Source organism: Alosa pseudoharengus, unplaced genomic scaffold (assembly GCF_046254945.1).
Source record: "Alosa pseudoharengus isolate Yale_2024_CS ecotype anadromous, Long Island Sound unplaced genomic scaffold, YU_APseudo_1.1 YU_APseudo_1.1_scf_1, whole genome shotgun sequence".
NCBI classification, from domain to species: domain Eukaryota; kingdom Metazoa; phylum Chordata; class Actinopteri; order Clupeiformes; family Clupeidae; genus Alosa; species Alosa pseudoharengus.
The window spans coordinates 41,357,578-41,369,907 of NW_027468564.1; the positions used below are offsets into that span (position 1 = coordinate 41,357,578).

Genomic DNA, 12,330 nt, shown 5'->3' on the forward strand with positions numbered 1-12,330 from the left:
AAATGATTGTCATGGATGAAATATGTTTATTGGAAATTAAAAATAAATGCTTCAAGTGTAATTGCAAGCAGTTTAACATGCACAGACTAGTGCTGAGGTGTGACATTTAAAAGGTACTTTTTGGGAAACTAACTTGTAACCTATCAGAAAGAAGGAGTGCTCAAACCAGAGTCTCATCCCCCCTATGTGAAGAGGACAAATCACTTCTTTGTCATACATACTGGGGAACGCTAACTTGTTGACATGAGCGTGCAGGAGTGAGTTGCTGGATTTTGGTCCAGGTTAATGTGATATATTTTGGTGGTTAATTAAGACAAGGAGAAAATGTCTCTTGAACAAACTGGCATGAATGGTGAGTAAACTCACTGCTAATAGTAACAAGTAAAAATGTTGTGGAGATATAGACTGATCAAATTATTTTGACAACTGGCCATTTATCTTGTGTTCAGTCTTAGAGAGAGACTATTAACCTAAAGTCCTAAATCAAAGTTAGTCATTTAGATTTGCAATCAAAACTTATTTTCTGTTCATAAAAAATATTGAGAATTAAATGAAAAGGGCGAAGCCCCTAATTAAAAAAAGAAAGTAAAAACTATTAAATACTACATTTAAATGTAGCCTATAATCACTTTTGACGGTTAGATTGAGTCAGAGTTATCAAACTGCCTGAATCTGGCTTTAGACGCTAGACAATTAAACCACAATGCAACGTCAGCTGTTTCATGCAGTTCTTTTCTGAGAAAGAGACGCAGACATCAGCAAATCTTACAGAGCCACACGTTTAAAGGAGAACTCCGGTCGATTTCAACACGTAGCTCTGTGGTTTGTGGTAACTGAACGCTGTCAGCGAGAAAAACAACAAAAGTCAGTGTGGCCTAAAGTTTGCACTCAGACAGCTGAAACGGGGCAGGCTTTAAACATGCTTTTAGCCTCTTAACATGTTTTGGGGTCAGATGATGTCTGTGTTGTGCACCTGTGGTTACTCATGGTAATTGGTGTTAGTAACGGCAAAATCATAACATCACCTGCTCACTTGCTAAGCGTTTTTGTGAATGAACAGAGAGGGGGTGATGGGGGAAGCCTTACTTTTTGCTGACCGCATTTGATATTTTAACCTGTTGAATGGAATTATTGCTGTTGTGGACTACATGAAACTTGTGGATTTTACTTCTGGATTTATTGACGTTTATGAATTGATAGACATTGAACTGTGGTGGATATTTTCAAGATGCCGATTTTACTACAATAAAGGAACTTAACTTTCTTGGAAGCTATATTGGAAATTATTGGACAGCGCGTCGGGCAAGTTAGTCTCCCCTACTCAGCCTCTCGGCGACCAAAGCTTTGAGTCGCCCACAACATGTTTGAGATGTCATTACAAGTGCCTAGCCATGTGGAATGATTCCTTCCGAGTGAACACAGTGAATATGACTGCAGTAGATTTGAAAGAAAAGCACAACGTTGTGCTAATTCAGCCAGTGCACGTAACTGTTTAGTTCCGGTGAGGTCCATACAAGTTGACTGTCAAACTCATACAAGCCAATATTCCAAAACGGATTTTTTTCCACCAAAAAATTGCTGTGCTTATGTCCATAGTAATGACTATGTAACAACATAGGACGTAGCAGAGCTATTTTAAATACCTTCAAATAGGCCTCTGAAGTAGGAAGCCGTTAACAAAGCTGTTGGATTTGGAGTCTAGATTTGGAACTGGCTAGATATCATTCATATATGTCATTATGTGCACCCTCTACAATATATTTTTAATTGTGAAATGATTAAGAAACCTCTTGTTCATCTTTCTTTCAGAGAGGCGAGTGGTGGTTTTGGGTGCAAATGGGTCAGAGAAAACATCTGTAATAAGCACCTTGTTTGTTCAGAAAGGGTATAAGTGTGTGAGAAGAGAAAACATCTGTAATAAGCACCTTGTTTGGTCAGAAAGGGTATAAGTGTGTGAGAAGAGAAAACATCTGTAATAAGCACCTTGTTTGGTCAGAAAGGGTATAAGTGTGTGAGAAGAGAAAACATCTGTAATAAGCACCTTGTTTGTTCAGAAAGGGTATAAGTGTGTGAGAAGAGAAAACATCTGTAATAAGCACCTTGTTTGGTCAGAAAGGGTATAAGTGTGCGAGAAGAGCACGTTCTGTAACTGTATGGAGACAGAGGGGGAGGTGGATGGCAGGAGGCTCATATTTGTTGATACCCCGGGCTGGTGGAGGAACTATCCTTTGATTGATACGGCAGAGTTTATCCAACGGAAGCTCGCGCTGAGTGTGACTGAGTGTGCACCAGGACCTCATGCCTTCATGCTGGTGATTAGCACTGACGGCCCGTTCACTAAGAAGTACCGGAGAGCCGCCGAGGAACATCTGGGTCTCTTTGGGGAGAACGTTTGGGAGCACACCATTGTAGTGTTCACCACAGGGGGTGCACTAGGTGATGAAGGAATAGAGCAGTTCATTGAGAATGGGGGAGAGGCTCTGAAATGGCTACTGGAGAAATGTGGGAATATGTGTCACAATTTTGACAGTAGGGAAGGTCTTCACAACACCACACAGCTACTGGGAAAGATTGATGATATCGTAGCAAAGAATGGAGATCGCTATTTTGAGTTTGATGAGAGGGCATCACAGGGTGCTGAAGAGAAGAGGAAAACCGATCTGGAGAGAGGGATGTCCAGGCAGCAGAGGGTTAACAGTGAAAGGGAAATCATGAATGAGCATGGTAAGTATAGCATGGTTTTAAGAGCTACGTATTTAACTAAATGGATAAAGGAATTGTCTTGTGCTCTCATCTTATCCTCTGCCAGTTCAATAAATTAAGTATTTATTTAATAAATAAATAAAGTATTTATTTATTTATTTATTTATTTATTCTATTAGGTGTGGTACACTCATTGCCAGAACTCCGGGTTCTCCTGTTTGGATGGTTGTTCTCTGGAAAAACATTTGCCAGAAATACCATTCTGGGCTTAAAAGAAGCTATAGAGAGGAGAAGAACGGAACGGTCAGAGAGAAAGTCTGGACTTGTGGGTGGAAGGCAAATCTCGGTCGTGGACACCCCCGGCTGGTACAAGTACTTTCCTGCACAATACATGCCTGAGTGGGTGAAGACTGAAATCCGAATAGGGCTGACGCTCGATTCCAAAAATCCCCATGTCATTCTCCTCGCCGTTCCAGTAGACACGACATTTCATGAGAGACAGAGGAGGATCACTGAAGACAACATGAAGATGTTTGGTGAGCGCGTCTGGAGACACACTATAGTGCTGTTCACGTGTGGTGATCTGCTGGGAGACACAAGCATTGAGGAGCACATTGAGAGTGAAGGAGAACCATTGCGGTGGCTGGTGGAGAAATGTGGGAACAGATATCATGTCTTAAGTTGGAGTGATGAGGAAGACCAAGTCTTGGAGCTGTTGAAGAAGGTCGAGGAAATGGTGGCAGGTAACAGCTTATTTAGCCCAGAGAGCAAAGCAGAGAAAAGTGTGTCTCAAGAGGCTGTTGAGGAACCAGAGGCTATACAGAAACAGACTGCACAATGCCTGGATCTGGAGTGGGAGAGGACAGATGAAGCAATGAAAGATAAGATTAAAAACATATGGAATCAAACTAGACACACCAGACTACAGCAGAGAGGGAGCATAAGCTTCTATACAGACTGTGAGTTGCCTTAAATGACACTGCTAACTAAACTTAAATCCTGATTGTGAGAGACAATTTTCTTGTTTATCTTAAAGGTACAACTGAACTCTACTGTGTACCTTGTTCAGTGTAACTTTTTTTCTAATAATCTTATAAGCATTTTAAATACTATCATTAAAACTATAACTATGTAGCTCTCTTCATGTAACTAGTTCATGACAGTAAGCCGTCCTCTGAGAATACTTCCAACAATTCTGGAAAGGAGACCAGTCTACTGAGCTTCCGGAAATCCTCCATCGAGGAGTCCGGCCCTTTTAATGCCACCACAGGTATTAACTTTAATTTGATTTCCCCCTCCGTTTTATATCCTTAACCATTTGTATTCTGTTGCTGTCATAATCTCTGTATTAAAAAGTACTCGGTATTAATATTCAGTTTATCTATATAACAAGTAGTGTCTGCAATGTTATTGTGGCACTGTACTGTTGTACCCTAATATGTCAATCACGTTCTGTCCTGGCACAAAATAAGTGCTGAAATAAAGGCAATTTTACTGTGACAGTAATATACCCATGTGGCCAATCAGGATATCAAGACCAAGAGCAGACCACTGAGATCCACCCTGGTCAGATGGAGAGAATAAGAGAGATGTTTGAAAGGGAGTGCGGGAGACTAGAAGTAGGCGTCACAGAGAGATTTCAGCCGCTGTTGTAAGATGGAAGGGAATCTGGTAAGACTACACGTTCATATCAAAATTACATACCAACTGCCTTTAGAAACAACATTGCTCAGTAAGCAATATTGTTTTTGCAATTGAATGAATTGTTTAATGTAAAATGTTTACATTTTGACTTGTTTTGATTACTCATTCATGTACTGTATGTTTTAAATCTGACAGATAAGTCATCTGAAGCGGATGTGCATGACCTTAACTGCTGATTCAGAAAGCTTATCAGGTGGATTCATCGTACATCATCAGGACGCGGGTCGAATGAGGACTTAGAGAAAAGAAACAAAACAAACAAACCAAATAAAAAATAGCAATTTTGGTATTTGTTGTAAGAGATATTGAACTCACTTATCATTACTGCTAAACATGGGATATTGAAAAGCCAAAACAGTAGTTATTTATTCCTAACAATTAACCATGTAATATTGATAATGCTATAACAATCTATAAAAGATGAGGTAGGCAACTAGGCCCACAACTCCACTCCATCTTTACACTCAGCAGCACGGCACCGATCAGGATCGTGTATTGAGCCTTCTCCTCTTTATTTGCTTATTCACTTGTGCATTTTGCTGGCAAGTTTATCCAAGGCAGCTTACAGATAACAATTGCAGCAGCCAGTCTCCCTGGAGCAACCCTGGGTTAAGTGCCTTGCTAAAGGGCACAACAGTGGCATTCCATTTTGTGACAAGGGCTACTACATGCTAGCCAAGTTCCTTAGCCACTACACTATCACTGTCCCTCTCTATGGCAGGTACAACTATGAGAGCCCCCTTCTCATTCTACCAACACCATCATAACGTTTGTGAATGCCACACCCTGCTGCTGGATCTTATCTGTCTGACCTGTGGGGTATACTACGAAGCACGTTAGACATATCTAGGCTATGTAGACATATCGAGGCTTGACAAAGCCTTGACTCAGGGGTATACGTTAAGTCAGTGTTTTTTCAACCACTGTGCCGGGGCACACTAGTGTGCTGTGAGAGATCATCAGGTGTGCCGCAGAAAATTACCCAAATGTCACTCACTGGTCCAGAAAAGCAACTGTTGCATCAAAGAATTTATAACCACATGCTCTCATTGATTGTATGATTGCACTATTTGTGGTATTGAGGCATTGTACAACGGGGCCCCCCAGTATTCACAGAATCATCACATATCCAGTTCATAACAACAATTAAATTAGATATAGTCACCTACAAATGAAACAGAGGGCGCTTGTTTCATTGTGCAGGTCTTGCATAGAAGCCATAATAAGGCTATATCTGTGTATTATTTAAAATTTTAGGCTATGGTATGTTTATTTTTTCTTCACACAGGATGTTAGTGTGCCGTGGGACATTTTAAGTGTCAAAAGTGTGCCGTGGCACAAAAAAGGTTGAAAAACACTGCGTTAAGTGATACTACGATTGCAGTTATGTGATATATTTGTCAAACTAGGCTTTCAGCTCAGATCTGTGCGCGTTCTCGGTGTTGGGATGACGTTGGCCAATAGTGAAACGTGGAGACGCACAAGACCGCCTCTATTTAAAAACAATTACTTCCGCATTCATGAGCGATAGCTTAATCTACACTGCGGTAATTTTTTGTGTCTAACCTATAACATCAAATAAATCAATTGTCATCAGTGTTGTATGGTATGCACGTCCATAGTGGGATATTTGCACGCACAGCACTATTAAAGCACATTCGAGATCCAAAATGTTAGTAGAGGCGGAGCGCCACCTGTAAGATATATGACAGAATCCTACACGTGAGAGAACTTCGTTTTTAAGACAATTGATTGGTCAGTGTGCGGTAGATTACACGATTTGAGCTATAACTTAGCACATAACCTCCTCCCGACCAGGTTTGGTTGACAGCATAAGATACCATGGTGATATAGCGACACTAAAACAGATCCACTTTCGTGTCACAGCAAAGCCTGGCTTTGAGCGCAACATACCTTGTTAACCCACTAATTGAGATTCGTAGTACACCCCACTGCTGCCTTATATTGATCAGGCCCATCACAGCAGACACAGTAGACTGATGGACAGCTCCACAGCTATACGGAAATTGAATTAGTTAAACATGGAAAGAGACGTGTGATGTGTGCACTATAAAAATTACAGTACACATTCTATCTATACTACCTACACAATATGCCAATGCAATTCAAAAAATAAGCAACATTCTAGACTTGTAGTCAAGACCGCCTAAACCGAGACCAAGACACTACCAAGACCAGAGGGTATCAAGACAGAGACCAAGACGAGACCAAGGCCAAGACAGACTGAGTCAAGACCAAGACAAAGTCGAGACGAGACCGAGACCAAGACCGAGACCAAAAAAAAAAAAAAAAAACAGCTAGCGAGCTAGTGTTACCAAAGTCCTTTTAGGCATGTCCCTCCACTCGGCGGCCATATTGCAACGCTTTTTGGGTACTCATCGGGCATCCTATTCAGCAGAAATGCGCGTGCGCAAGGCTTCACCACACCAACCGTGCTCCAGTGTCGAGTTCACAACACATGATTGGCACAATGTCTGCACAACACAGCACATAATTGGCTCAAAGTAGTCAACTCACACCACATGATTCGCTCAATGTATACACATGTCGACATTTGGCGAGGAAGGGGTGGGATATGTGTAGACAACGGCCATATTGGCGTTGCAAACTAGCCCCACTAGCACTCACTCACTAATTATAAAAAAAAATTGGAAAGAAGCATTAACCCTTTGAGACCTTGAATTTGTCATTGTAATCTATACATCCTATATCTTGTTTTTGTCTGGGAAAGTATAATGCATAGCCTATGTCTCTTATGTCAGCCTTATCAAGGGAAACCATTTGTTTTTTTATGTCACCAGGAAGCATGTCAGTAGAAATAACTTTTCATATTTAGGTGGGATAGATTGGAATCTTGATATATAATAATCGTGACGCTGGGATATTCTATGGCTCACCAATTTACGAGATGTAGGCCTATATGTACTGAGTGAAACAAATATTTTATTTATTAGGCTAATTGCTTTATTCACTTGAGTAGCCTATATCGTCACTGAATCATTAGACTAAGCATGTGCATGCCGAAACCGAGGACAGCAAGTTCATTATACATTATGGTGGTTGGCAGGTCATTGTCTGCAGCAGTCCTGTATGTTTAGAAAAAAATGTAGGCCTATGTGTAGCATACTCGCTCAAATTGATAACACTCGTTAATAATAAGCTAATTTTCATTCATTGTTGACATGGTCCATGGAGGATCAGATGGGTGTCCAGGGACCTGATGAACACGGCGCTAAAAGGCACAAATGAGTGCGAAAGTTGCAGCCGTGACGACAGGGAAAGTGCAGGCAGCCACGAGAGTGATTGGTCGTGTAAAATGAACGTTGCTGATGTCTGGCTTACACAAAGCTATAACGACACAATCATTAGGTTTTCTTAATGACCGACAGTTTAGTTTAGTTTATAGATAAGAAATCATTTTGCCATAAAGTAGGCTAGGCCAAATGTTCGTGAAAAGGCTTGATTTACACACCCTGTAAAGTACCATAAGTAGGCTGGTTTACCAAATGACAGACAGTTGAATTTCTGAATAAAAAGAATGTTGGTGCAGTTTTGAAATCTTAAACGTGTAACCCCACACAAGCATAACGTGGTTGTAGGGAGGGGATGTGCTATTTTGGAATTTTACCAGGATACAACAAATAGGCTTTTTTGATTGGATGTCGGTGGCGGTTTTTTTGATTTTGCTGGTGAGTGGTGCGCTAGTTCTGAACCCTGCGAGAAATCCTCTCGTATCCCTGCGCCTCCTCTAATAATTATGCAGATACCTTGACATCCCTAGTAATATTTCTGCGTGAGAAATGTAAGGTGTGGTGTGAGCGTGTGAACTTGTTGAATTGCGTGTGTCTCACGCCCATTGCATGAGACTTGAGAACCCTGCTGGGGTAAGAGGTTCAGTCCCAGTTTAAATTAAATTTAAGAAGGTATTATTTCAACTACAGACAGAACAATGCAGAGACAGAGCATGTCATGAATGTGTGTGACTGTGAGCTATGTTCCGTGAATGCAAATTTAATGACGGCGGAATTCGCTGACATTATTATTACTAGGTCTGACTGAGACTGACAGCTACGACGTAAACCTAACGTTTCGCGCTGGCTACACTTGCGTCTTTTGATTGGATGAGCGCCAGTTTCTTAATCACAACAAAATACATGTATGTCATTGATTGGTTGCATTTGAAAGGTTGCATTTGAAGGGCGTGAAAGGCGAAATAATTTAATGTTGCATTATCGAATGTTATGTTTTGTATCATGGACATATTTGTTGCAAATCTCCCGACCACTATGTCGACCCGAGACCGCAAGACCAAGACAATGAGACCAAGACAAGACCGAGGGATCCGAGACCAAGACAAGACCAAGACCAAAGACGGTCGAGACTGTGACAAGACCGAGACCACGTAAAAGTGGTCTCGAGACCAAGACCCGTCTCGAGACATCCAACTCTACAACATTCTAATTATCTTATCGTTGTTTTTTTTTCAGTATGTATATTTTACAATAAATTGGTTTTGATTGAACTTATATTTTCTTTATGTTTACTGTAATTCATGTCTGTGAATCTGTATTGAAAAAAAAAGATGGAAAAAAAGTATATCACTCCGTTTTTAGTCCTCAGGCAGATTAAATCTAGTTAGACATCTTTATGTTGGAGAAATGTGTTCATTGGGAAATCTAAATAAAATGTTTGAGTGACTTTTAAACTGTGACTTTTAAATGTAAAAAAAAACATGCCCTTGGTTTCTGCTGGAAAGCGAACTTGTGAGTACAGTGCCACCCCTCTGCCCCTGTTGAGGATGTCAAATCACCAGAAGTGATTTTATTTAGTTATAAAGCTGCCATGTTTAATGTTGTTGAATGAAAACACACAGTACATTATGCTAGCATTCAGGAGTGAGTAGTTGGGCTTCAGTCCATGTTAGCATAATTTGGAATATTTCAAAGGTTAACTTGTGATTTAAAGGCACCCTTGACAAGATTTGCTCTCAGGGTCACCCTCTGGTGAATAATAAACAAACTAAATAATGTATAATAGTGCGATAATAAACAAACTAAATAAGCAAAGCAGAGCAGCTCTTTTGCATTTCGATTTCGGAGGGGGGAGGGGGGCATTTTCCTACCTGAAACTAGAAAGTTGCTAGGTCGAAAATCGCCTACAGAGGGCCGATCAAACAATAGCAGAAGTGCAATTCGTCATGTTATTAGGTCATCAAAATGATTTTGAAAACGTTGCGTTAAGCTTGATGTGACACACTTTTGAAACAAACAGATCACTGCATGTAAATAGTTCATTTCTATGTGTTCTTAAGTGATACTTGTTGATTGTTGATACGCTGTCAGGCATCTTGAACTTGAAAAAATGCAGTCAGACCAGTTTCTACAAGCCACACCCAGAATAAGTTGCATTGAATAGATATTCACTTACACGCACAAACACACACACACACACACACACACGATCACAGGGCCAGGGAGTAAGATTTAAAGGCTATAACTTAGAAAAATTTGAGATTATGTTTGTGTACACTTAAGGTCATGCTGAAAGAGTGAAGGGAAAAGTGAAGTCAATTTATCTGCTGTTCCAGTTATGATGACGGAGTGAGCAAAGGAGAGGAAGAAGACAGTGTCAGGAGAACATCCTCCTCAGAGAGGTAAGCCGTGTATACCAACTGTCTGACTGATCTGTTGAATAATGTAACAGGATTACTGTACATTGTGTCTTTTAAGGCTTTAAAGTAGGGGTGCCAATTGCCAAACTACAACCCACAAACCAACTACGGCCCATTGTTCTGTTTTAGGTGGTCGGCCACAAATTCTAAAAATAAAATGTAATGTGGCTTGTTGTCATATTACTGTACATTACACTTGTACTTGTAGATGTTACTGCAATTTTTAATGACTATGGTATAGTTATAGTTTTATTAACCTCTCCGACTGCTGAATGTTGCTTGTCTTCTTGGAGACTATTGTGAGCCATTATATCTCTCTGAAATATTGAAGCCCCCCTTTTTAAAAAAAAATCCTGAAATGGCATACCCACATTAAAGAGACCACAGTTCATGATGAACGTGTTTTCTTTTTTTCAGAGCTGCGAATGGTGGTGGTGGTTGCCAATCTGTCTCACAAGACATCTGTAATAAACACTCTACTCGGTCAGGCAGGGCTAGAGGTTGGGAAAAGAACAGCTTCCTGTGTGAGGAGAGTGGGTGAGGTCACAGACAGGAAGCTCATCCTTATATTGACACCCCAGGCTGGTGGAGGGATTATCCGTCGACTGACACAGCTGAGTTCATTAAACAGGAGTTTGTTCTGAGTGTGACCAAGTGTCCACCAGGACCTCATGTTTTCATTCTGGTAATTGGCACTGATGCCCCATTTACTGAGAAAAACAGGAGGTCTGTGGAAGATCATGTAGGGCTCTTTGGTGAGACAGTTTGGAAGCACACAATAGTGGTATCCATCGGGATAGACAGAAGCCAAGACCAGCATGATGACACTAAAGATGGGCCTCTGAGGTGGGTAATAGATAAATGTACAAACAGGTATCTCATATTTGAGAATGAAAGAATGATAAACCCACAACTAATGCTGGAAATGATAGAGGGTATCATTGTGAAAAACAATGGTGGCTACTTTCCAGTTGATGAGAAAGTTTTAAAGGAAGCTGAAGAGGCGAGAAAAGAGAATCAGGAGAAAGCCAGATCCCGGTACCTGAGGGTAGAGAGACAAAAAGAAATACTCCGTAAACAAGGTGAGTTTTTACTGACTGAGCATGATAAACTATTTGAGAACACCCTTATTCTCTCATCATATGCATTATTCAGTACCTTGCAATTTGTGATATTTTCAAAAAAAAAATTTGAGACCTTCTTGGTGACACGAGTATTGAGGAGCACATTGAGAGTGAAGGAGAACCTTTACGTTGGGTCATAGAGAAATGTGGGAACAGATATCATGTCTTGGGTAAAGACCAAAGCAGGGAACGTTTGCAAATTGCAGAACTGTTGGAGAAGATCGAGGAAATGGTGGCTGGAAACAGCTTGTTCAGTCTTCATCCAGAGACTCAAACACCTGAGGTTGAGGAGATGAGTTTTGAACCAGATGAAACAAATGCTGAAATGGTGAGATTCTTGGACAAAGAATGGAGCAAGATGGATAAAGAGATGGATGACACCATGACAAAAATGTACAGCCAAACCGTTGCACAGAAAGGAAAGAAAAGCATGGACGGACACACTGACTGTGAGTTACTGTTCTGGTCAAACCTTGTTTGAATGGCAATATAGAAAAGTTGCTAGCTACTGTATAATGAAAATGACAGGAATCTTGGCCCCATTGTGTTTTGTACATCAAGTTATTCTGTTTGATAAATGATTTGATGTCTTCAATTCTCCAATCAGTTCATAACAATAAACAACCTTCTGATACCAGTGAGGAGGAAAAGTTGTCCACAGAGTGCGCTGGTCCACTGACCACATATCAGAGTACCTCAGGTGAGTTTATATGCTATTTCAACCAATAATATCAAAGTTATTATTGAATGCTAGGTTTCTCCCTGAGCCCCCTGAGTACTTTATTTCACATGTCAGAGAGTGAAGGTAAAGCCAGGCAAGCTGAAAAGGAGGTTCCTCAAAAAAGGAGAAGACATGAGAGCCACGAAGATCCACTGGAAAAAATGAGGGAGACACTCCAGCGAGAGTGGGGGTGACGAGAAGTGACAGTTACGGAGAGGTTTCAGGGGATCGTGTCTGAATCACTTGGTGAGCTCACACATGCTTATATGATAACCATTAGCATAGTAGTCTACAACCTGCAAAGGTCAAATCACTGTGTGTTAGACATGCAGCTAGAATTAGGCAAAAAGCTGGTCCAGAATAAACTATACATTGTTGTCATTATT

At 40.7% G+C, this 12,330-nt stretch overlaps 1 protein-coding gene and 1 long non-coding RNA gene across 2 annotated transcripts; both read left to right on the forward strand.

The window, feature by feature from the left end:
- The first annotated feature begins 235 nt into the window (after positions 1-235).
- Positions 236-4,696, forward strand: LOC143128156 (GTPase IMAP family member 8-like). The gene is made up of 6 exons (XM_076289832.1): positions 236-352; positions 1,810-2,724; positions 2,883-3,662; positions 3,857-3,973; positions 4,231-4,374; positions 4,543-4,696. Exons 2-5 carry the CDS (start codon positions 2,154-2,156, stop codon positions 4,356-4,358), a joined length of 1,596 nt encoding a protein of 531 aa, XP_076145947.1. The 5' UTR covers positions 236-352; positions 1,810-2,153; the 3' UTR covers positions 4,359-4,374; positions 4,543-4,696.
- A 6,601-nt stretch (positions 4,697-11,297) lies between these two features.
- Positions 11,298-12,328, forward strand: LOC143128215 (uncharacterized). The gene is made up of 3 exons (XR_012987888.1): positions 11,298-11,672; positions 11,831-11,923; positions 12,020-12,328. It is a non-coding gene; the product is annotated as an uncharacterized LOC143128215 (long non-coding RNA).
- The last annotated feature ends 2 nt before the right edge of the window (positions 12,329-12,330 follow it).

Bases quoted from the DNA above. Each gene is read 5' to 3' on its own strand.
- LOC143128156 (XM_076289832.1), top strand. From the start codon at position 2,154: ATGGAGACAGAGGGGGAGGTGGATGGCAGGAGGCTCATATTTGTTGAT. The intron at 2,725-2,882 runs GTAAGTATAGCA...TTATTCTATTAG, and splicing joins GGAAATCATGAATGAGCATG to GTGTGGTACACTCATTGCCA. The intron at 3,663-3,856 runs GTGAGTTGCCTT...TCATGTAACTAG, and splicing joins CATAAGCTTCTATACAGACT to TTCATGACAGTAAGCCGTCC.